This window comes from Carassius auratus, chromosome 24, assembly GCF_003368295.1.
Source record: "Carassius auratus strain Wakin chromosome 24, ASM336829v1, whole genome shotgun sequence".
Classification (NCBI taxonomy): Eukaryota; Metazoa; Chordata; class Actinopteri; order Cypriniformes; family Cyprinidae; genus Carassius; species Carassius auratus.
The window spans coordinates 6895797-6918816 of NC_039266.1; the positions used below are offsets into that span (position 1 = coordinate 6895797).

Consider the following 23020-nt stretch of genomic DNA (forward strand, 5'->3'; position numbering starts at 1 on the left):
AACGAGCACCACAAAACCATTTAAAGATGCGCGTTCAGCGTTCTCCGTGCGGGATTGGAAACTGTTAACAAAGTAAAATGACCTCAAAAGTATGGCGCGCTCTCTTCATTTTATCAAATGATCATAATCGCATCTATTCATTTTATAATCCTGCTACTAGCATTTTATTCAGACTAAAACCTCTTTAATTCAAGTGAGAAAGCGTTTTGTGTGTGTGTGTGGCTTTTGCACATCCTGTCATACCGCTGACTGCATGCCTGCAATAGATGCATTTTGCAGTATTATGGTTAACGATTAATCGATTAATTGATCGTTAATTTAAACGACGATCGATCATGGAAATAATCTAAATTTGACATCCCTAGATGCGATGCATCGGTTTAAAAAGTGTGCATCAGAAACAATTTGGCATTTGTGTCGCGATGCAAGATTTCGAACATATTTGCAATGGTTAAAAACAAACAATGAATTGATATATAATTACTTTTGGATGTGCTATACTTTTATTGTTTAGAAAGTGACCAATAAACTATGATCAATATTTTATATGTAGATTGATTTCTCCTCTCTAAACTGTTTAAGCTGGTTGTGTCACCACTAATGCTGTGTGAATATATGCATCATAGGAAAAACTGTGATTGAAGTCCAAAACCTGACTTGAAATAACCTAACAAATCAATCAGGGAAGCGCAATAATTCTGAGTAAAATATACATTTTGCTAAAAAAAAAAATTGGAGTGATCCAAAAAATGAGTGTATCTTTGACTGAGTCATGAGGTGCACATCTCTAGCAGGCACACATCTCAGTTGGCAGGTCGATAGGGATATCTGGAGCCTGTCTGAGGTGTCCGCTGAATTGCAGGGGTCTCCTGCCAAGCTGGGGGTGTGGATTGAGGTGTGATACCTGTTGTATATGCCGGGGACTTTGCGGAGGCAGCTTGCGTGCCACCCTGTGCCGTCGCTGAGCAAGAAGGTGGCTGGGCCCCGCTGATGAGTAACTTGGAGAGGGGCAGACCAATATAAAGCAATATTGTTGTCTCTGTGAGACCTGCGAACCTTGACCCAATCTCCAGCCTTTGTCAAGGAGTATAATGAGAGATCGAATTTCTGCTTCATCTTCATCTGCTGGTGGGTGACTCTTGGTAGTAGTCCCTGAGGCAGTGCTGGGCTGAGCCTGTCGAGGGGAAGGTGGAGCTCACATACAAGCATGAGGAAAGATGGAGAGACCCCCATCATAGAGTGTTGGGTGGCCCTGTAGTGCAGCAGTATGTGATGGATGGCCCGTGAGAAGGTCCATCCCTGAAATAAGTGCACTCAGAGTTATTCAGTGACTGGAAGCGTTGAATGCCACCGTTAGCTTGTGGGTGATAGTATGCCGTGTGGATGTGATGAATATTGTTTTTGAGGTATGTTGTGAACTGTTTTGGTATGTTGTGGCTATTGTCAGTAGTGATAGTGTTTGGAATGCCCCAGCGGTAAAACTGAGTCCAGGAAGTTAATTATGACCTGAGAAGTCACAGAACCGATGGCAATGACCTTAGTCATTTCAGACATAGACAACTACTTGGAAGCATTTGATATGAGGGACTCCCTGTATTTAATCACATATGTCTAGCTGCAGATGGTCCCAGGGCTGTGATGGCCAAACAAGAAGTTGAAGGGTTGGGGTTCCTGGTGACCAGTCTTACAGTTCAAGAGACTGGCAGCATAGACTTTTACCAGTGCGTTGATGTCTGTATCTATCCCTGGCCACCAAACCCGGTCTCTGCAGTGCTGCTTCAACTTCACAATATCCAGGTGCCCCTTGTGGGTCACTGCAAAGACACTGGCACGTAGGGTGCTGCGGATGAGTGTGCAGAGGCCACATGCCACCCAGGTGTCACCTGTGCACACCTGTGTGAGCACACCCATAGCATCAGAGCATGCCTGTGACCACACCCATGGCTTATCCTTATGCAGCAGTCACCGAAGTGGAGTAGTGGTAGCAGAATAATGTGGGAGGAACTTCAGGTAATAGCCTGTCTTGCCCAAAAATGAGGCAACATGTGCAGCTGAGCTGGGTTCCAAATTGCCAAAATGGCACCTACATTTGATTGAAGTGGTATCATGCCATCTGCCAACAAGCCAGAAGACCACATTATCAATGGCTGGTGCAGAGAAAACAATTTTTTTCAACATTTAGGGTTAGAGTTTTTGGAACAGCTGGTGGCGGAGCTGAGTCCAAATGGCATACGCATGTAGCGAAACACACCTGCATGGGTCACTGAAGCTGTGAGTTTTCTGCTGTCGGGGGACTTGTAGGAAACCTTGTCTAAGATCCAGTTTAGAGGACAAAGTTGAGCCATGGATCTGAGCAATGAGCTCTTCTCAGGTAAACAGAGAGAACCAGTCTGGGATCACTGCCTTTTTCTCCACCCACTGGTCAACACACACCCATAGGGCCCCTGATTTCCTCTGAGCTACCACCAGGTTCAAGAAATAGGGTGATGCATCCACTGGATCAATAATACCAATGTCCAGTTGCTGCTTAAGCTCACCCGAGACACCATCACAGAGAGGCAAGGGAATGCGTAAGAGTGTCCGTAGCCACAGAGTGAAGCAGAGGGTGCTAAAAGTGGCTGTGCTCTGAATAAAAGGGCTGTATGTGTGCATATTTATGAGAGGGAGACTGTCACCAGTGTCCAAAAGCAGTCGGATGCACACCTCATTTAGGGACATTGAACATGCTTTAAATGAGACTGGTCCAGAGTAGGCATTGTGAATGGAAGTGGGAGCATGGGCTGTGAGATGTGAGGAAGATCCACCGTTATCACAGGACTTTGCTGTTTGTGGGTGTGGCCGAGACCGCTGCAGAGGAGTCTGCTGCTGCCAATCTGTCAATCTGGCTGGGTTGTAATGTCGATTCTGGCAAGGGTGGAGGGGGCAGTACAGTCCACAATTGCTTGGTGTCTGGTCAGAGCCAACACACATGCAGCTGCACTCTCTACTCGTAATGCAATTGTGATTGCCTTGGACAGTGATAAATCATCCGGTTCTAACAGCAGATTTTCACACACTTTTGCATCGTCGGTATGTTCAGTTTACTGGTGAATAATTTCGTCCTTCAACGCACCGATCTTGCATGAGCTTGTCAGTCCCCGCAAGTTGGCTACATACTGTTGCACAGAAACACTGGGCAGCTGGTGTCTTTGGCGGAACAGAAAATGTTACAAGAGATCACTCTGTGGGGCTGCAAAGTGTGGTCAGTAATTCCATGGCTGTGTCACAATTGCTTGTGGTGCCCAACTCAAGCGCTCCCAGCACACGCTGAACCTCGGCTCCCAAGCAATGCAGTAACAACACTTTTTGGTGAGTTGCGCTCACATCAGTCAGCCCCACTGCTACGATGAAAGTCTCAAAGGAATGTAACCAGCGAGTCCAGGGAATCAGAGGCTCGCCGTGTAGAGCAAGGAAAGGAGCAGGAGGTGGTAGTGCGATATCATCCATCCTCATCGTAAAATGTTGCGTTTGAGGATCACACAGCCAGAAACATCAACTTATCATATCTTTTTACTTATCCTCTCTGTTTCAGACACCAGTAAACAGACACATTCATTGGGTCAGGTATGACAGAATGCTTTCAGCACAGTCAAACTTGATGAATCACTGAACACTAACTCAGTGCATTATCAAATAAGACTTGTGTGAGAACACAACACTGACTACTTTTATAGAGGTCAAATAAAGAGAAACAGGAGAGAAAATGACATCTGCATTAGAAAACTGAATTTGCTAAGGAGCAACACTGCCCATGGGACGTGCCTTTTGTGCAGCTTTTAATTGGATATGAATATCTTGACTATTAAAAGTTATGGTCAGCTTACACACTTGTATGCGCTTCATGAGATGAGGCCAGTTCCACTGTGGTATGTGTGATTCCTGTTTTTACTGGTCAACGTCTTATTTTATTTTCATAGTATGACAAATTTTCCAAGTAAAATGTATTAAGACTTGAATGTGTATTAAGGTTTAACCTAGTAAATAATATTGGCTGCCTATTGTTCATCCGTCCTGGTGAACGAGAAACAAAAATTAAGGCAGGACTGAATTTTATCCATTGGGAATATGTTGGATTGTAAAAGAGTTTATTTTCTGTGAATGAACATGTATTGATGAATCCTGCAAAATAAGATTGGGAACATGTATTAAGAAGGGTCAATTTCATGTTGATTTTTTTCTGACCACATTTATGCAGATCCTGTTGTGGAACGATGCGGGACGCAATGAATTTAATATTAGATGATTTGGACTTGAGGATGAAAAAAGACACCAATAAAAATTAGAGTCTGCATCTTGTCTGTTTTTCGTATCCTTAAGCTAACAAAATGCAAAACATCAAATGGCACCATAAAGCATTAAAAACAGAAACCATTCAAAGATCCCTGTTTATTTCATCAGGCGCCAAATTCTCTATAATTTATTGATTGTGAGTGGCCTTAAGATTCATCTGCTTTGAAAGCAATTACGGCAACTTGTCCAGAAGCATCAGGAGTATTCGCACTCACTCCATTTTTCCAGCTCTGCCTGAATGCAACAACAGCGACATTATGACCCTGAGCTTAAAATACCAGCTTGTTGCGACAAACCAAACTAAGTGTGCCCTCAAGAGTTGGTTTCTGATCCGTGTCTCCAGGCGTGACACTGGAGCAGAGAGCTCTTCCCGTGGTTTCGGAGGCTTTGCTCCTCTTAATGTAGCAGAATGATTTGTAGGGTTCTGAAAATAGCGTTTTTTCACGCTTTCAAAGAAAGAGAGGAGATGAGAGCAAACATAAGTCAGGTGTTCCACAATCAAAGAGAAAGAACTGGAGCAAATGAGACCCTTTCCAGTTCTTCAGGCTCTGCTAATGACGCTGCTCTACTCTATGACTGTTGATGACTTCTAAAAACACATTTAGACATCATAAGGGCTTTGATGTAACATGTCAGTACGATAATTTGCCAATATTGTCATTGAAGGACTATCCGGCAGCATTTTAGCTCGTTTTAAATTCCGCCACAACACATTTGGTGACTCTGTGAGGCTAATTTTGGATGCAAAATGTGAAAAGAGCACAAGGAAGTACATTATGAAGCATTAGGCAATTTTTATTTCATCAGATGTCGACCTGATAGCCACCCAGAAAAAAAAAACAAAAATGACTGAGTCATTAGACAGAAATATGGCAATTCTTTTTAGAGGAAACTAGTGTTTTGCATCAGTACTCCTGAAGAATTGGTCGCACAAGAAAGAACAGCAAAAGGCTTTTAACATCTCTACATATAGAACTGCTCCAGTTTTATTATTCTGAAGACTCTGGCTAAATTTGTCTTGGTTTTTCTTTGTCTTGGTTTTTGCTTGAGTGGTACCGGAGTATGTTTGATTAGTTGGATTTGACTCTTAAGCAACTGAGATTGTGCTCATCTGGTGCCAGGGCAATTTAGCTCAAGCATGTGTTCGTACATGAGAGAGTGTTCCTAGAAGAACCACAATCATAGTAGTGTTTTGTTCATGAATGTGTTTTTGAACAGGTCATTCACATGTAGAAAGAATCAATCTTGTTGTATAAAAATACATTTTGGTAAGGATAATAAAGTTTTTAGTGATGCAGTGATATAGAAGTCTCAACTGATATGCCACTATTTATTTGTTGTGACTGAAAAATGGCAATATTTAAAAAATGCTATGTCTAAATATCAGTCTAAATATTTTTTTAAGAAAATGTGAAACAAAGAAATAATAAATAATTGTGTTTGTATAATATATATATATATATATATATATATATATATATATATATATCAGCTAAGTTAAAGAGCCACACAGATGGGAAATCAAAAATTACCCATCTGAAAAAAATGTATGATGTAGCGGTCCATCAATGTATACAATGTGCAAAGTAATTAAACCAAAAAGTACACGATTTATAAAGTTATTGGCTTCTAAAGTAAGGAGTCGACACTGAATCGCTGAAACGAGTCGTTTTAGATTTCAAATCTTTTTTGCCCATCTCTATGTACGTCACTAGAACACTTTGCATAATAATCTCCGCCTACCGTGTTGAGAGAAACGGAACTCTGAGCTGCCCCACCCCCACACACAGACACTCTGGTTGGTGTGATAGCATCATGTCGAGGAGACAGTGTGTTTTTAATTGTAAAGGCAAGTTTGTTTTATTTTCACTGCCAAAGAATGAAGATCAGAAGAACCAATGGCTAAAATTCATTTTTACAGAGCAGTACAACAAATCCCTTTTGTTGTGTTCACAACATTTCACTGATGACTGCTTTTCTAATCTCGGTGAGTACAAGGCGGGATTTTCAAAGCGTTTGGCCATAAAAGAGGGTTCATTACCAACTTAAATTTGGACCAACAAGCATCTCCGAATCACAACACGAAGTATGATTATGAAGTTATGTGTTTGTTTTCTCCCGAGCGTGTCATCAGTATGTGTGCTGTTTGCAGCCTTTGTCTGTGCTGAACTTCATTTACAAACACATCATTAAAATGAAGTGTAAAAGTGAAAGTGTGAAAGTGAAAAAGTGAAAGTGAAGTGACATTCAGCCAAGTATGGTGACCCATACTCAGAATTTGTGCTCTGCATTTAACCCATCCGAAATGCGCACACACAGAGCAGTGAACACACACACACACACACACACACAAACACACACACACTGTGAGCACACACCCGGAGCAGTGGGCAGCCATTTATGCTGCGGCACCCGGGGAGCAGTTGGGGGTTCGATGCCTTGCTCAAGGGCACTTAAGTCGTGGTATTGAAGGTGGAGAGAGAACTGTACATGCACTCCCCCCACCCACAATTCCGTCCGGTCCGAGACTAGAACCCACAACCCTTCGATTGGGAGTCCAACCCTCTAACCATTAGGCCACTTGTTCACGTGTAACAAGTGCTGCTAACAGACATTCTGTGATAAAGTAATCCATATGAAAACAACGCCCCAGCGCTGAACGCGCTATTCAGATTTGAACTGAAGCGCGCGGCTCCGGCTTGAATACGCCCATAACAGAAGAAAAAGCAGCGAGACTGTTCAAGTTTTTTATTTTACTGTTTGCTTCGCGGTGAGAGGAATAAGACATAATTCACCCCAAAAAGATGCTAACGCATTGTTTACCATGAAGTTGTGTGCGGAACAACCAATAAAACTGACTATGTTAGTTGACCAATCAGAACACAGTATGCTACCGAAAGGTGGGGTTTAAGGAAACTGAATCTTTTGAAAAGCTTCGCGCGAACCGTTTGGGGATCTCTGAGAATTGAGGTAATTTTAAAATGATATTTTGACAAAATGACAATGTTTTTTAACCTTGGATGGATTTAAACCTATTGTACAGGACTTATAAACAGTGATAGGAAGCTTAGAATTTTCATCTTACTGGCTCTTTAAGTGCTAAGTTAGTCATCACAATTAAAATGTACTGTATGGGGAAAAAATGGACACTCGTTTTGAGAATTGTTTAAAATTAAACGTAACTATTGAATTATTAGTGTTTTTTTTTAAAGATCATTTTCAAAAGTCTAAAATAAAATGGACAATTTAATCTCAAATATTAACTGGTAACTTTATATATATTATCGGTTGATGTGGTAGCGATTATAACTTGTCAATTTTAACGTTCACTAAAGATTTAACTGTTATTTAATTATTAGCATCCTTAAATATTTATTATAACTGAGCTTAAGGGGGCAGCAAAGGTGATCTAAATGTAAAAAAAAAAAATATATATCATGTACTTACTGTTAACTGATACATAATAATAATAATAATAATTATAATAATAACAATAACAACAACAACAACGACAGCAACCTATAGCTTGCACCTGTTGCATCTTGCACTTTTGCCATGATCAAAAGAACGAATGAGTCCATTGAGCGAATAATTCAATTACTCGCACATAACATACAAAATTTAAACTCATTTGTCGCAACTGATTTGTGTAACAAGGTGCATAATCTGCAGAATGGATCATTGAACGAGTCAGTGAATGAATGTGCAAGACTGCAAGTTTCTCTTGTTACTCCAAAAGTTCTGAAAGGGAGAATTGACCACAGTAGAACATAAAGTACCCCTTGTAGCAACACTGAGAATTCACCGTACCGTTGTGAAAAGTAATGATTGCAAATATTCAAGATTACAAAGCTAGAATGGTTTGTGTTATGCACAGAGCCTTGTACAGACTCACAGGTGGTATGCAGACTAGACTATATGTCCCACACCTGATGACCCATTTACAGAATCATTCATGTGATTAGAGAATATAACCACTGAGCTTTTAGTATTTACTATTATTACATCCTTCAGCCTCACTTCTCAAACAGATGCCATTTATTCATCCTTGTATAATGCCACAAATTAAAGCAAGTGCATGCTGTGGACCTTTAGCATTGATAAAGCGATCGTTCACCCATTGTCTGATATTCTTTTGTGTTGTTCTTGTCTCTCTTTCTTCATGGAACCCATAAGAAGCAGTTTAGAAGAATATGCATGCTGTTCTTTTCAGTAAAATGAAAAACAGTGAGTGACTGGGGCTGTCAAGCTGTAAAAAAAAAAAAACTTAACAGAACATAAGAGTATTAGAAACATATTCTAAATGAGTCATGCACTAAATTCCTAGTCTTCTGAGGTCGCATGATGGGCATATATTGCAGGTTTGACATCAGTGATAACACAGGTTTTTAAGATTTTTCATACCTCTCAGGATAATGTTTTTTTTTTCTTCTTTGTATGTCATGAAAAGTAGAACTTCATATTTAGCAGTATATCTCATTTGTCATGCTGAACGGCTATGTTTAAGCAAAAAAAAAAAATGATAATTACAATTAATTTTTGGAAACCACACTTGCCATTTATTTATTTAGATTTTTAGCATTGTACTAAAAGTTAAGAGGTTTAATTAATGAAGTGTTTTAAAACCACTTGCTTTTGATTCAAGACATTGAGTCTCCCAGTGTCTCTCTGGTCTTTATCGGTGTCTTGTGCATGAAGCCACATCCACCCGCATATATGGGCTGCCCCGTAATTTGAAAGTCTCAAAGTATCAACATCAAACACTTCTTTTAATTGACTCAGAAACGCACTTAGCGCACTGCATGCGATTGGAAATGGGATATTATGAACTGTCAGTTTGCATTTATCGCAATTTTGCTCTGGGATTTTGAAAAGCAATGGAAAACAGGAGCCGGGCTGGAGAAAGGCAGTAAAGGGCTGAGCGAGCGACTGTTTAAAGACTTTATCTGTGCCCTAAACACACACACACGTACAAACACACTCGCAGTCAATGTTTTTGTCATTCGAAACGCAGCAGCATTGCAGTTATCATTCTTTAAACATTTTGTCTTTTAATGGTTGAAAAGGGGTTGGAAAGAGGTCAGGCGTCTTCTCTGAGCATATTAATAGTAGCCATTATGAAATTAATCTGATCAGAGCATGAACCGGCTTATTTTTAAATTGTCTCTAATATCACACAAGCCTTCTTTCTTGTTGTCTAGCTAAACTGGGCTATTGCACTCTGGGAATGATGTGCAGTAGGCTCCTTTTATGAAGTACTTTTTTTTTTTTTTTCTTCTGTTTTTCCCCCTTTCATTTTCTCCACTCAGAGGGCCGTCACTGAACAGGTCCCTGGCGACTGGCATCTGAAACTTATGACTAGCCATGTCTGCAGACATCACGGCGCAACCAAAGCATGGCAGAATGACAGATCGTGCCTTCAATATGTACTGACAAACAAATTAGTGAGAAGATGCTTTGCGCTGCATAACAGATGTGGTGGGTGCCGTGGTACGGAACAGCCGACAGAAGGAAAAAAAAGAAAGAAAGAACCGCACCCCATCTGGACTAGTGCGAGCCCAGCGGCCCACTCATTCCAGCCCCAACAAAAGAGATGGGACACAGTGGAATTACTGCTCACGCGATAATGACAGACGTGAATGTATGAGGGAGTTTCGTCAGCTTTGAGTCCTTTTCACACACTCACCAGTCTATTATAAATGTCCAATGGTGCATATGCAAATATCACAAGAGAATTGTCATTTTTTTATTAATTTATGTTTTAAAACAATGATCGAATTCATTTTTTCTGAATCAAAAAAATGTCATTTCCATCCCATCACATATGCTGTATTGGATTTTATTGGAAACATATTTGGAATAAAATGACCAACTTGTTTGTCTTGCTAAGGCTGATTTCATCAGTTTATTTATCCGAAATACATAAATTCTAAATCTGTAATGTTAAGTAAATTGAAAATGTTAAAATGTCATACTTTTTGAATATAAACACACTATATTTATAAACGCACTATATTTTGACAAACTGTATTAAGCTTATTTTTCTGGCGTTTTGTGTGTATATATATATATATTTTTTTTTATTTTAAGAATTACATTTTAGATCAAAGGTACATCCCTATGGATTTTAAATTATGGATTTAAACTGACAAACAAAATAATGTACCATTTTCACCCAAAAATTGCTTTTAAATTTCACAAACAGTTATGAAGAAATGGTAAGTAACACATTGAATTAAATGTGAAGTTTTGAAGGAGAAAAACTGAAATAGAGTTTGCATGTAAAATATACTCTTTAATTTAGAACTTTGACGAATAATTTTTACACCGTGTGATAAGAAAATGCCCATATTTGAAGAGATCTGTGGCATTGTAAGTAAAAATACAGAAGGATGTTTGCAGACGGTAACTGAAATAGATGCAGATGGTTATTGCAACATAAAGAGAAAACAAGAGCAGAATGCATGTGAAGAGAATGAGGGCAGAGGGACTGATAAATGAAAACATTGACTGACAGAAACACTGGGAATAGTGCTGCCAACTACAGCATAGGGAAATAAACCACTCTTGACTCAGTTGATTTTTAGCAAAATAAGGGACATTTCTTGTCTTTATAACACTTATGCCAGGTGAGGAGACAACTGACCATTTAAAAACAAAAATAAAGGGAATGTGTAATAAAGCACATACTGTGTGATGTAAGTATTTGCATTTAAATACTGAACACATGTATGTTTCCTTTAAATGTGTGATGATCCTGTCTTCTATGGGATGGTTGACAAGCCTAACTGGGAAGTGTTAGATGTGAGATGGTGGGGAGGCTGCCGAGAGAAAGCCGTTGCAGAGAGAGATGTGTTAGACAGGAAAAGAAAAGGCGAGAAGAGGGTTTGCGAGTGAGAACGTATCATTGTTGCATGGCGGGTGGGGGCCTGTGAATGACACGCAGAGAAACAGTAAACAAGGAGAAGATGCAGTTGATCTGAGGCTAAGCGTGTTGAGAAGACAGAATAAAAGATGGAGATCTGATAATTCGGCGTGATGTATGGAGCCGAGTCTCTGAGGTGAAGGGATTGAGTGTGAGAACTCGACTCAGATTAAAAACAAACATTGTCAGACGGTGTAACTGTTCATCTGTTCGACGCCTCCGCGGGTCCACAGCTGACTCACACACACGGCTGTTGTTAGCTGAGGTGGATATTACACTGAGTCCAGTACTACATTTGTTGTTACTGTGTCCACAAGGTGAATTGATGTCCACCTTTTTTATTCTTTTTTGGGGGGGCATATTTCTGTATATACAATCCAAACGTCTTAATGTACAGACTCGTAAAAGGAATCGTTCAGCCCAAAAGTTAAATCATTCCATAATGTATTCACCCTCAAGCCATCTTACAGTAGGTGTATACTGTATGCCTTTCTTCTTTCAGACAAATGCAATTGGAGTTATATTAAATAATATCCTGGCTCTTCCCAATGATGTTATGGCAGTACATGGTGCCCAAGCTTTTGAAGCTCCAAAAAGCATATCCATCCATCATAAAAGTAATGTTAATAAATGTCTTCGAAGTGAAGCAAAGGTTTGGGTAAGAAAAAGGTCAATATTTAAAACCATATTTCCATATATGTTCTTCGCATGTGACGTTTTTGTGCCTACAAGCTCTTCATCAGACATATTTATATTTAAAACTTTCTAAAATATTATCTCTGGCTTCTGGAAGCTGGCGTATGTGTGTTCATGAAAAAAAAGTCAAGTTATGACATATGAAGCAGGTGCGGAAGCAGTTAAAGTGAGAATTGACGCCTCTTTCATTTTGGTCATTTTGGCTGTTCATTCTCATCTGGTTTTGTTTTCTTTTGTCTTGTTTTTGGACTGTGAAACATTGGCCCAGGCCAGTGTTGCCACCTTGTGGACAAAAAAAAAAAAGCAAAAAAAAATGTTAAGGCGCATGTACAGTCTGTGCAGTTGTAGTTGTATCTGACTGTGTGCATGAAGTTTGTGTGAATATGCTGGTGATTAAATTTGCACATGCTCACTGTACACATAACCTAGCAGATATGTAATAACTGAGGAATACGTTGGGTTTAACAAACACTCTGGGGGAGGGAAATGTATGTCTCTCTGTTCCACTCACATACTCCGCTCCAGACCGTATTTCAGCTTGTGTTGCTTTGTGACATCCACATCATTAAAGGAAAAGCAAACTGGCCAAATTTAGTCAGAATTATATGTAATAATTGCAATTACTGAATCAACGTTTCATTGTTTTTTGTTTTTTACTTTTTGTTAACTTTATACGTTTTCACGATTTTCAGCTTGTCTGCCTTGAGCTTCATAGAAGTTGTAGCTCTTAGGTAACTTCGATTTCCATGGAACTTTTCAGTCAGAGTTGGCTTGAGGGCATTTCAAGTGTGAGAACGTGTCTATGTCTAGCGATAGAAGTTATAGAAGGATACCAATTTCCTTCTCCCTAGCACTCCCTGAATGAATCCCAGACACCTTCTGATGAAGCTGCCTGCGGCGTGGAGACGCGATCAGTCTCATCTTGCCCTGACTGGCCATGCCGTCACGACCATCCAGGGTGGAAGACCGGACAGAGAAAGAGTTTATTTTGACCATCCAGACCTGTATCATAAAACAGGGTTTTATTTCTCAACGCTGAGTCGCTGACATCATAAGGATGCGTCATTGGAAGTCACACTTCATAGCTGTTTTTAACAGCTTCATCAAACGTTAATTCTTGTTCAAAACCTAGCCTAAACAGTTAGTCTCTTGCAGTGTTTCTGTTACACCAAAAGTATTTTACAATAAATCTAGCAGAAAGGTTTTTCTTGGTAGAGTGGTAAATTGCACGTGATGTTGACACGAACATGAGTGTTTGTGGTTAGATTATGAGCTAACTGACGTTCTGACAGTCAGGAGAAGAACTTAAAAAGAAGTGTTTTAGGAGGTACGTCAACATATGCAGTGTGGGATCTCTTATCATGAAACAGATCTTAGTACGGATGGCAACCTTGACGTTTGACAGTGATCTCTCTGTCTTGTCTGCACGTCAAAACAACCAAAATCACAGCTAAAGGGTCTTATGTAATAATAATAATAATAATAATATAGAAATATACACATGGTAATACAATTTTATAAGTCATCTTTGTGTTTTCCAAAGTTCTTTTGCACTAAAAACTATCATTATTTAGGAGGCATGTTTGGGCATTTTTGCTATTCATTTACACAACAACAGCATTTTTCGGGCCTGAAAATGCAAAGTGCAGTGTGTTTCTTTGGAAAGTGACATTGCCAACTACTGGCCTGGCATGCATAATACAGTGATTTTAGTCATTATAACACAGTGCTATGTTTAGTCTGTAAGGAAACATTTCAAAACTGTGAAGGAAAACCCTTTCCATTTTTAATACAATGTTGTACCCATAGTTTAATAAAGACTTTTCTACTTTCTTACCAATAAAAATTATATTGATCATTTTGGGGTCTGTTCCTTTAATTACTCATATTAAATTGCCTTTATTGTTATTAATGCTCACCAAACCTGCATTTATTTAATCCAAAATGTAGTAAATACAGTAATATTATTACATTCTAAAAATTACAATCTTATATATTGGGTAACAATATTGCCATTATTGCATATATGTTGGTTTCAATGTAAGCAGTCACAACAGTTTTATTTATATTACACTATTTACACATTTATGAGCATATAACCCATCCCCTGCCCCTAAACTTACCATCTGTCAATAAAACACACGATTTAACAGGAAGATACAGCTACAGTCGTAATTTATTTAAAAGTCTTCTGCGGCAAAACGATTGATTTGTGAGAAGAATAGACTCGTTCACAGTACACTGTAAAGCTCATCCTGTGTGTAAACAAATTTAAAATATGCCGCCAGAGGAAAGCGTTACGTCAACCATGGTTGTGAAATATCATTGGCTCTTGTGTGTCTTGTGACCGATTGCTTCATGCTATGTGAGTAATTTTCAGCATCATTACTCATTAACTGTCACTTTTGATCAATTGAATCCATCCATGCTGACTAAGGTATTACATTTTTATTTTATTTTTTTTTATCTTACTGGCCTCAAACATTTGAACAGTTGCATACTAAATCTGCCCCGTAACAACTTTTACGATCTTTTGCCCATGCTGACCAATCACGGATCCTCACTCCCACCAGTTCCCTCCTCTTCCATTGTGACATATAATGCCAATAAGCACAAAAGCTGATCTCGTAATGTTAATTTAATCTTGTGTTGGATGGCTTGTCTGTGCCCACAGCTGTTGTGGGCAGGCGATTAGGATTGGTGCCCATGGACCGTGGCGTTAGCAACAGCTAACGTGCTAAACCTCTGTCCCTGGCATGGAAAAGAGTAACACATGTAAAGCAGATGGCTGGTGCACTATGTCTTCTGTTGGCCCTAATCAGGTGCTAAATATCACTCTGCTCACTCGGCCTGATCCTGGAACCCACAACACAGAAATGCCAGAAATTATAGTCTGGAATTATTGTTTTGAACAAAAAAGGGGCCTTCAAGTCAAAAAGGTTGAGGACCATTGTTTGTTATTTGCTTCATTTGTGATTTTTAGGTTGCAGTTTTTCTTAATGTGGATGACACTGGTTGTCTTCAAAAGGAGATTTAATCAGATTTAGCTAACTTTTTGGGACAAATTTGTGTTGAAACTTTTGTCAAGTCCAAACACACACACACACACACACACACATATATAGATGGTTAGCACACACAAAAGGTGTCTCTGCCAAGCTCCAGCTGAGCGGTCTGACAGAAATCCGATTCCTAGCGCGATGGCGAGACAATGCGGCCTCCCTCATTTGCCACTTCACCAGTGTTTAATCGGTGGTCTCCTAGACAGAAAGAGTGATTGAAAGAAAGGAAGAGAAGAGAGATAAAGAGAGGGAGAGAGAGTCAATGATTTCCCCACTGCCTTTTTGAATAGAGTCTCTAGTGTCTCATCTGACCTGACGGTTATGAGGGCCATGGGAAGATGTGATTGGCTCATTACCTCTGCTCGCTCCTGATAGCCGCGGAGGGTGCACCAAAGCCCCTCTCGTCTTCTGAATTTACACCGTTTCTCTCTTTTTCTCTGTCTCCTGACAACATGGCAGTCTGCCAGGCTTCTGGTTTTGACCAGACATTTGCCGTTTTCTTTAGTTCATAGGAACGATGTCAAAAGTACTTTGGTACCAAGACAGTGCTAAAGAATTACAAGTCGAGAAATACTAGAGAGCTACGTTATATTGATTGTTATATATCATGGTATAATATGTTAATATATAGACTACTGTAAGATAGTTAAGTCAAGTCATCACAGCATCAGTCCAGTTTTTATTGTCACAAGATCCTTGTAATATGATGGTTCTTAATTATCAATAATTATTACTGGTGCTTAGTTATTAAAACATTTCTAAACCAAAACTTGTGAATGGTAGTGTATAACAGTAAAAAAAAAAGTAATAATTATAAATTAATCAATAAAAAACAACAACATCGATAATATTTAAATGACATTAATAAATATTACAATTATTTCAGAAGAATAAAAATGTCACTATAACTGTTTGTGCTATAATTTTCATCAAATAAACGCAGTCTTGGTCTTCTTTATTATTATTATTATTTTTTTAACATCCAAGCTTTTCACTGGTATTGCATATATTAATATTTAACTTTGTACGAGTATCTTGAATAACATACTAGTTTTTTCTCCGGTCTTGAAATTGGTAGTAAGAATGGTGATATTTCGACTCCTGAAATCTTGCCAGCGGTAGTTCAGAGAGAAGAATGATTCGTCCTTCCTCAACATGGCAGCAGTAATGGATTGGTTTTAAGAGCTCCAGCTAGTTGCTCATATTGTTTGGCTTCACAGACAGGCGAGTCAAAGTGCTTGAGGGTGACATGACAAAACATCCAGCGGTGACAGCTGACTGAGCATGATTCCAGCGATTGTGTCTGTTGTCTTCTGTTTCTGTTGTTGATCTATAGGCGTGTTTGTTTTTTATTTTCAGAACCCTTCAAAAAGTGTGTATACTGTATATTTCAACTCTTTTAATGTGTAACTGAAATTAGAATTTAAACTGACACCATGTCATTGACCCATACCATGTATAGTAGATGTATAGTTTGCCAAATGAAGTACTTTACTGAGCTGTACACTGTACTCTCGTTCTCATTTGTGAGATGAACAGACTTCACATTTAATTTCCTGTATGCTCCCTTTGATTCTTGGTGTCATCACATCTGTGTAACCTTCAATGGCTCTGTAGTGAAGGCAAAGCTCTGTGCTCGTTAGATACCGCTGAACTTCGAGAGACCTCCACATCATCGCTCCGAGTATGAGAGTCTGTCTCAGCACTTTTGTGATTGGTTGATGACAGTGATAACACCTCCCATCACTTATTCATGCCCTGTTCTCCTCAGCCATCATTCAGGAAGTGACACACAGGAAGCGTACAATGCCGCTACCGTATCTTCCCTGCTATGTGCTGACATTCAGCACTTTGGTTGTGCTATATGTGACCTATAAATCCTCCACACTTCTGATGGGAGGGAGAGAGAATCTCTTGACCACTGCTTGGGAAAGCAAAATAATTGGATTCCTGCTCCTTATCACACTCAACACATTACGACTTGTCAAAATTCCCTGCTGCCAGGGCTTGGTCACGTTTCAGTCAAGCAAGAGGGATTTCATGTGGCTGGCTGATAGGTGAGACTTTAATAGATTGTGTTATTGCCAGTCACTGGGGGCAGTAGTGTCCGACACGTGCCTTAGACACTCACGTGATGATTCTTGGTGGACGTTACTGTATTGACCTTTTTGTCTTATTGTATTGCATCTTGTTGCTATTACAAAACTGCACTCTCTATCATTTAAGTGGCTTCACTTCATTCTACTTGCAGTAAGTGGGGGAATGTTTTTTGTTTCTCTGCTATAATGTGGAGATGACAGCAAACCTTTCATGACCGTTTGCAAACAGATTCACTTAAGTGATTGAAACCCTGGCCACAAAATGATGATAAAGTAGATTTTCGGAAAAAATAAGTGACATACTGAGTTCCATGTTTTCCCATGTCTCTCAGATTGTCTGCAATCTAGGTATGATTAGGGCCCCTAGGGGCCTCCTCAGGCTGTTCTGAGTCGAAAGGGCTCATCCCCTATTCAGGTGATAATCAGATGCCTAGATTTGTCCTCGAGGGGCCTTTGAGGCCCCAAACATGATTTGTGTACACTGCCTTGACTAATTCCCAAATTTCTATAATATTCTGGTAATAGATACATCTGGGCCACCCAGTTGCCACTATACACTGTCCTGAGTCAAAATAGATGACTTAAATGTTTCTACAAAAATCATGGCAGATATGGCAGGATCTCTGTATACCATCCTCAGTCAGAATGACCTACCCCAATGTTTCTGGTACTTGGGGCCATCAAGTACCTCTGTGCACCTCCTGGGGTCAAAAGAGCTCACTGCCATGTTTCTACATAAATCAGGTGCCAAGATAGATCTGGAGCCCCAAAGTGCCTCTGTACACTACCACCGGTCAAAAGAGTTCACTCCCATGTTTCTTCAAAAACCAGTTGTCTACATATGGGTCCCAATGCAGAGTCTCTGTTTACTACCCTCAGTCAAAATGACTAGCCCTGATGTTTCTATAATTTTATAATGCCTAGATAGGTCAGATGTCTATGGGTCCCCATGCAGAGTCTCTGTTCACTACCCTCAGTGAAAATGAACCACTCTATAACATTCTGGTGCTTAACTAGGTCTGGGGTCCCTTTTTACAATACCCCAGGTCAAAACGGCTTACTCCAATGTTTCTATAAATTAGCAGATTTCTAGATATGACTGGGGCCCTATGCAGGATCTCTGTACACTACCCTTTGTCAAAATTATGCACCCCTATTATTCTATCATTTTCTGGTGCCTAGAAAGGGGAACTCCAGTACACTACACTGTGTCAAATGACTCCACACCCATGTTTCTACAATAATCTGGGGGCCTCTAGGGGCCCATATAAATAGAGACAGACAGACATGCACACACAGGACATATAGGATACTACTGATGTAAACTTTTTTAAACAAAAGAGAAATGTGTGATCAATTGATATTTTCAGTGATATTCTTTTTTTTTTTTTTTTTGATTAAAGTTTATTGATAGAAGTAAAACTTTTAGCATGGTTTGTTTAAAATAATCAATGTACTTGCATTCAAAAGGTTATTTTTGAAGGGCCATTGTTATTGGAGTTTAAGATCTCATACTGGGACAGAATGCAAAAAGGTTTAATCAGAATTTGCATAAGTTATTATCCTGTCTGAAGTAGTCAGAATTAGAAAAACCACTTGTCCTGTTCTGAATCATTACATTTTATATAGCCTATGCGAGTACACACATTTCACTTCTTTGTTCACCCAGTGTCTCTCTTCTATACACACATAAAACCTCTGCTTCTTTTTTTTGTCTGCCTATTAAAATTATTGATCATTAGGAGATGCTGAGAAAGGTGGGATGTAATTATGAGTCCAGGCAGCTTTGTCAATTCCCCACAGTCTGGGTTGAGCCCAGCAGAGACCCTAATAGGAACCTGCAGTGTTAACAACACACACACTCACATGGTTATAGAGGGAAACAAGGGCTGTGAACACTGTGGTTTCTCAGCAACTCAACCAGAAACTCCGTTTCCACCACCGTTAAAACCAAGAGCATAATCTATATAAGTATGCAAACACTGAGGCATTGCAACTGTGTAATCCCATTGTACATAGTGTTTTCATTTGATTGCCACAAAATGTATTTCAGGCTGAAAAATCACTCCATTCTTTTTATTTATAACTTTGTAAGAAAAAGTATGTTTTACAAATCATAGTATGTGATGTATTAACACAAACATTCTTTTCCTTTTTACCTTTCAGAGAAAATGAACATGTTGACTACACTGATCGCCCCTTACAAGTACATAAGCCCAGCAGCCAATTGCACAGAAGATGAGGACACGTTGAGTAAGTATGCATAATCACTGACACAGACCCTTTCATTAAATTAAAACATTAAATTAGATTTGAACATATACAGTATACAGTATGCTAGAAGAGTTGGAGAAAGGCAGCACAACAAAAACAACATTTTGGTCCTTTCTCACAATTTAGGCTTGCATCCATGTGTTGAAGTTTATTTTCACAGATGAATTTCCTTTGGTTCCATCACAACACAGTTGGGGTGTGAAATAGAGGCTTTAATGTGTGATCAAACTTCCACACACTGAAATCTCATAACCGTCTGCTCTCCTGCATTACAAAAGAGCGTCTCCTTTGCATTGTATATGGGGGAGACGTTTGTACCCACTTCAAGTTTAGACTCCAAGCCAATTTTGTGGGATTATGGAGCGATTTGCCAGATAATGCCCCATTTTAGAGGATTTGTCTTTGGGTTTTTGCAACAGTTAAGTTGAGGAGGCTTTTCTCATATGGAACTCTTGCTTTGGGGATGGTAATGGCAGTTTGTAATATCAACTTGTATATGACTTTTATCAGATCATGTGAGATTATGAGTAGAATGGTGAAGAAGATAACACTCATTGAGAGCCTTGATCATAACATGTAATTTATTCTTCCAACCTAGGCACCAGCAGTGCTGAGGTCAAGGAGAACCGTAACACAGGAAATTTGGAAGATTGCGCTATTGTTTCATCGGACTGCCAAACCCTCTTCCTGTCCGATGCACCCAGGGATGGGGCATCTGGCCTCAAGAGAAAGCGACCTTTGGAGGAGGACAATAATGGACATTTGCGCAAATTGCGTCTGTACTGCAAGAAACTGGCATGGTCCGATGCACCAAAGAACGCTCTGGTCCAGCTGAACGAGCTGAGACCAGGTCTACAGTATCGGATGGTCTCTCAGACAGGACCAGTGCACGCACCTCTCTTTTCCATCGCCGTGGAAGTCAACGGACTCACATTTGAGGGCACAGGCCCTACAAAGAAAAAGGCTAAGATGAAGGCAGCTGAGATGGCCCTGAAGTCCTTCATCCAGTTTCCCAATGCCTCGCAAGCTCACTTGGCCATGGGCGGACTGAACAACCCCACGGCTGACTTCACCTCGGACCAGGCCGACTTCCCAGACACGCTGTTCAAAGGCTTCGAGCCTGATGGCTGCCGCTCTGCCGAGAGCGAGTTGCTGTCTAGCGCCCTCCGTTTGCGCCACACATTGGACTTGATGGTGGTGCAGGCGAGGCAAGGAGATCCCTGTCTTCCCCCACCTCCAGGTCCCACTACCCAGCCCAGCCCGGTTGTCCTGCTCAATGACCTGCGGCCCGGTCTAAGATACGCCTGCCTGTCAGAGCGGGTTCAGGGCAAACGGGCACACCGCAGCTTCGTCATGGCTGTTAGAGTGGACGGCAGGATATTCGAGGGCTCAGGTCGCAGTAAGAAGCAGGCAAAGAGGCAGGCGGCTTTGTGTGCCCTGCAGGCGCTCTTCAACTTCATGCTGGCACCTGAGGCGAGAGCGGGACACCGGCCCAGTAGGATCAAATGCCCTCATTTGCCCCAGGTGAGTGTGCCAGTCCAGTCGCTGGCAGGCCACTCGTTCCATACGGCGGGCCTTAATAACCAAAGCAGCAGGAATACTGGGATACAGAACAGCCTGCCAAGACTTAATTAAGAGGGAGGAGATAATGTTTGGGGAGGCATGGGACAGTACAGATGGATTATAGGGGAGAGGTTAGGCTATAACGCAGAGCAAAAGGTGGAAGCATTTTATGTTAGCACACGGATTTAACATTTACTTTGGGCAGGACAGGACGGCATATCTAGTATAAACACACACATGTGTGTGTACTTAGGAAAGCAAAAGGGCCAGAGGTAAACATAATCTATTCACAGATCTATTCAGATGGAAAAAGGATGTAAATGAGGCAAATTATCATTTGGAAACCTCTGACTCCAGAGACAAAGCCGATGCACCAGCAAATGAGGTTTTTTTTATTTATTTTTTTTTTTTACTTTCCATGTGTTTATAGAACTAAATTGCAAAAGTATTGTTATTTTGCACAATCTCTAGTTTCCTCATGTATGACATGGCAGTGTCTATAAACATTAATTCAATCTGTTGCCCAAAGGAGATTGAAAAAAGCACAGAGCAAATCGACAAACAATCCTCAGACCCATTCTTCTGTTATTTAGTCAAATATGTAAATAGCAATCAGACTAGGGAAATAATGTTTTTTTTTTCTTAGAGAACTAAAATGTATTTTTGATCCCTTGTGTGTCCACACAGAGTCAACATTTAATCAACATATAGTGATGTCAATCAATAGTAATTTTCAATTGGATTATGTGATATTGTAGTTAATTACATTGTTTTAATTGCAACAAGTTTCTATGTTGATTACCATACAGTACATACACAGTCTATAGTTTGGTTAATTGTATTACTTATTGGAAGAATTGTTTATCATTCTTATAAATAAATTAATTATGGAACATTGCTTCCATTTTCGAAAAGCAATAATCCACTCATGACCTCGCATTACAAGAATTTTACCATGATTAATTAATGGAGTTTTTAAGAATAACCAACAGATCTATATGGTTAATCAGTATATTATGTGGTGTTTGTGACTTTTTCTCTCCAAGTATGCACATGTATATGTGTGCATGTCTGCATCAGCTCTCCTATGTGTGTTTCTTGTGTTGTATTAGTATTCATCCCCTTCCTGCACAGAGCCGACAGGGAGAATGTTGTCTTTCCTCTCCTACTACAGCAGCCAAACAACCTGCACATGTTTGCCGGAGAGAAACTTCTCTTTTCTCCTGCTCGCCACGCTCTTTAAAAGGATTTATAAGAGGATTTGCCTCACTAGTTTAGTTCCAGAAATGCACTTCCTTGTGGAAATTCTTGAAAGTCAGACTATGGCATTGGCTATAGAGTCTCTTAGAAATGATGACCGAAACATGCATGTGTAATTAGAAATGTTCCTTCCTTTCCATCACAAAATCATCCAGCAGCCGGTGGAACGAGCGTTTGTGCATGTGTGTTTGAGCTTGTATGACGATTTCTCAGTAGTCTGGAGATCTGAGGGTTGGATGGCGCTCAAACCACTGCCTGTAGGGTGTCTTCCTGTGCCGCAGGGCCCTGCTGATAGCAACCGCTGCCAGCTCTGCCGCTGTCACACTGCTCTCAAGACCCAAGGTTTTTCTCTCTCTTTCTGAAGCAACTTCCTTTAACAACATTCATTGCAGCAACTAGTACCTGCAGCTTTTCTATAACGAAATATCATTTTTGCTTCAGAAAATGTAATCCACATTTTTAACACTTAATGTAACAGAATATTTTGGTATTTCTTTCAATGTTTAATTTTAAAGAAAAAATGTTGCTTGATTAATAATATTTGCAAATGTTATTAAATTTAAGAGTAAATCTGACAATAGCATATCACCTCAAAATCAATATAAAGAAAAAAAGATATATAGAAAGAGTGATTTGAGATAAGGGTCACCTTTGGAGTGGAAAAGAAGGACAGGGAGGCTCCGAAGGACTGGTTGGAAGGCATTTCTGGCACAGATGGAATATTCCTTATAAGATCCGACCATAGCAATGTGATGCCCCAGGCAAATATGAACAATAACTTGCAGGCTACCCTTCTCCACCACCTCTTAAAT

The 23020-nt window shown here is 40.0% G+C and overlaps 1 protein-coding gene across 1 annotated transcript in view; it reads left to right on the top strand.

Annotated features, from left to right (window-relative positions):
- The window catches only part of adarb2 (adenosine deaminase RNA specific B2 (inactive)), a 158419-nt gene that overhangs the window by 86526 nt on the left and 48873 nt on the right, over window positions 1-23020 (top strand). Inside the window, exons 2-3 of the mRNA XM_026200840.1 lie at window positions 19278-19364; window positions 19984-20909. Of these exons, the coding sequence (XP_026056625.1) occupies window positions 19278-19364; window positions 19984-20909 (1013 nt within the window). The remainder of the gene's footprint in view (window positions 1-19277; window positions 19365-19983; window positions 20910-23020) is intronic.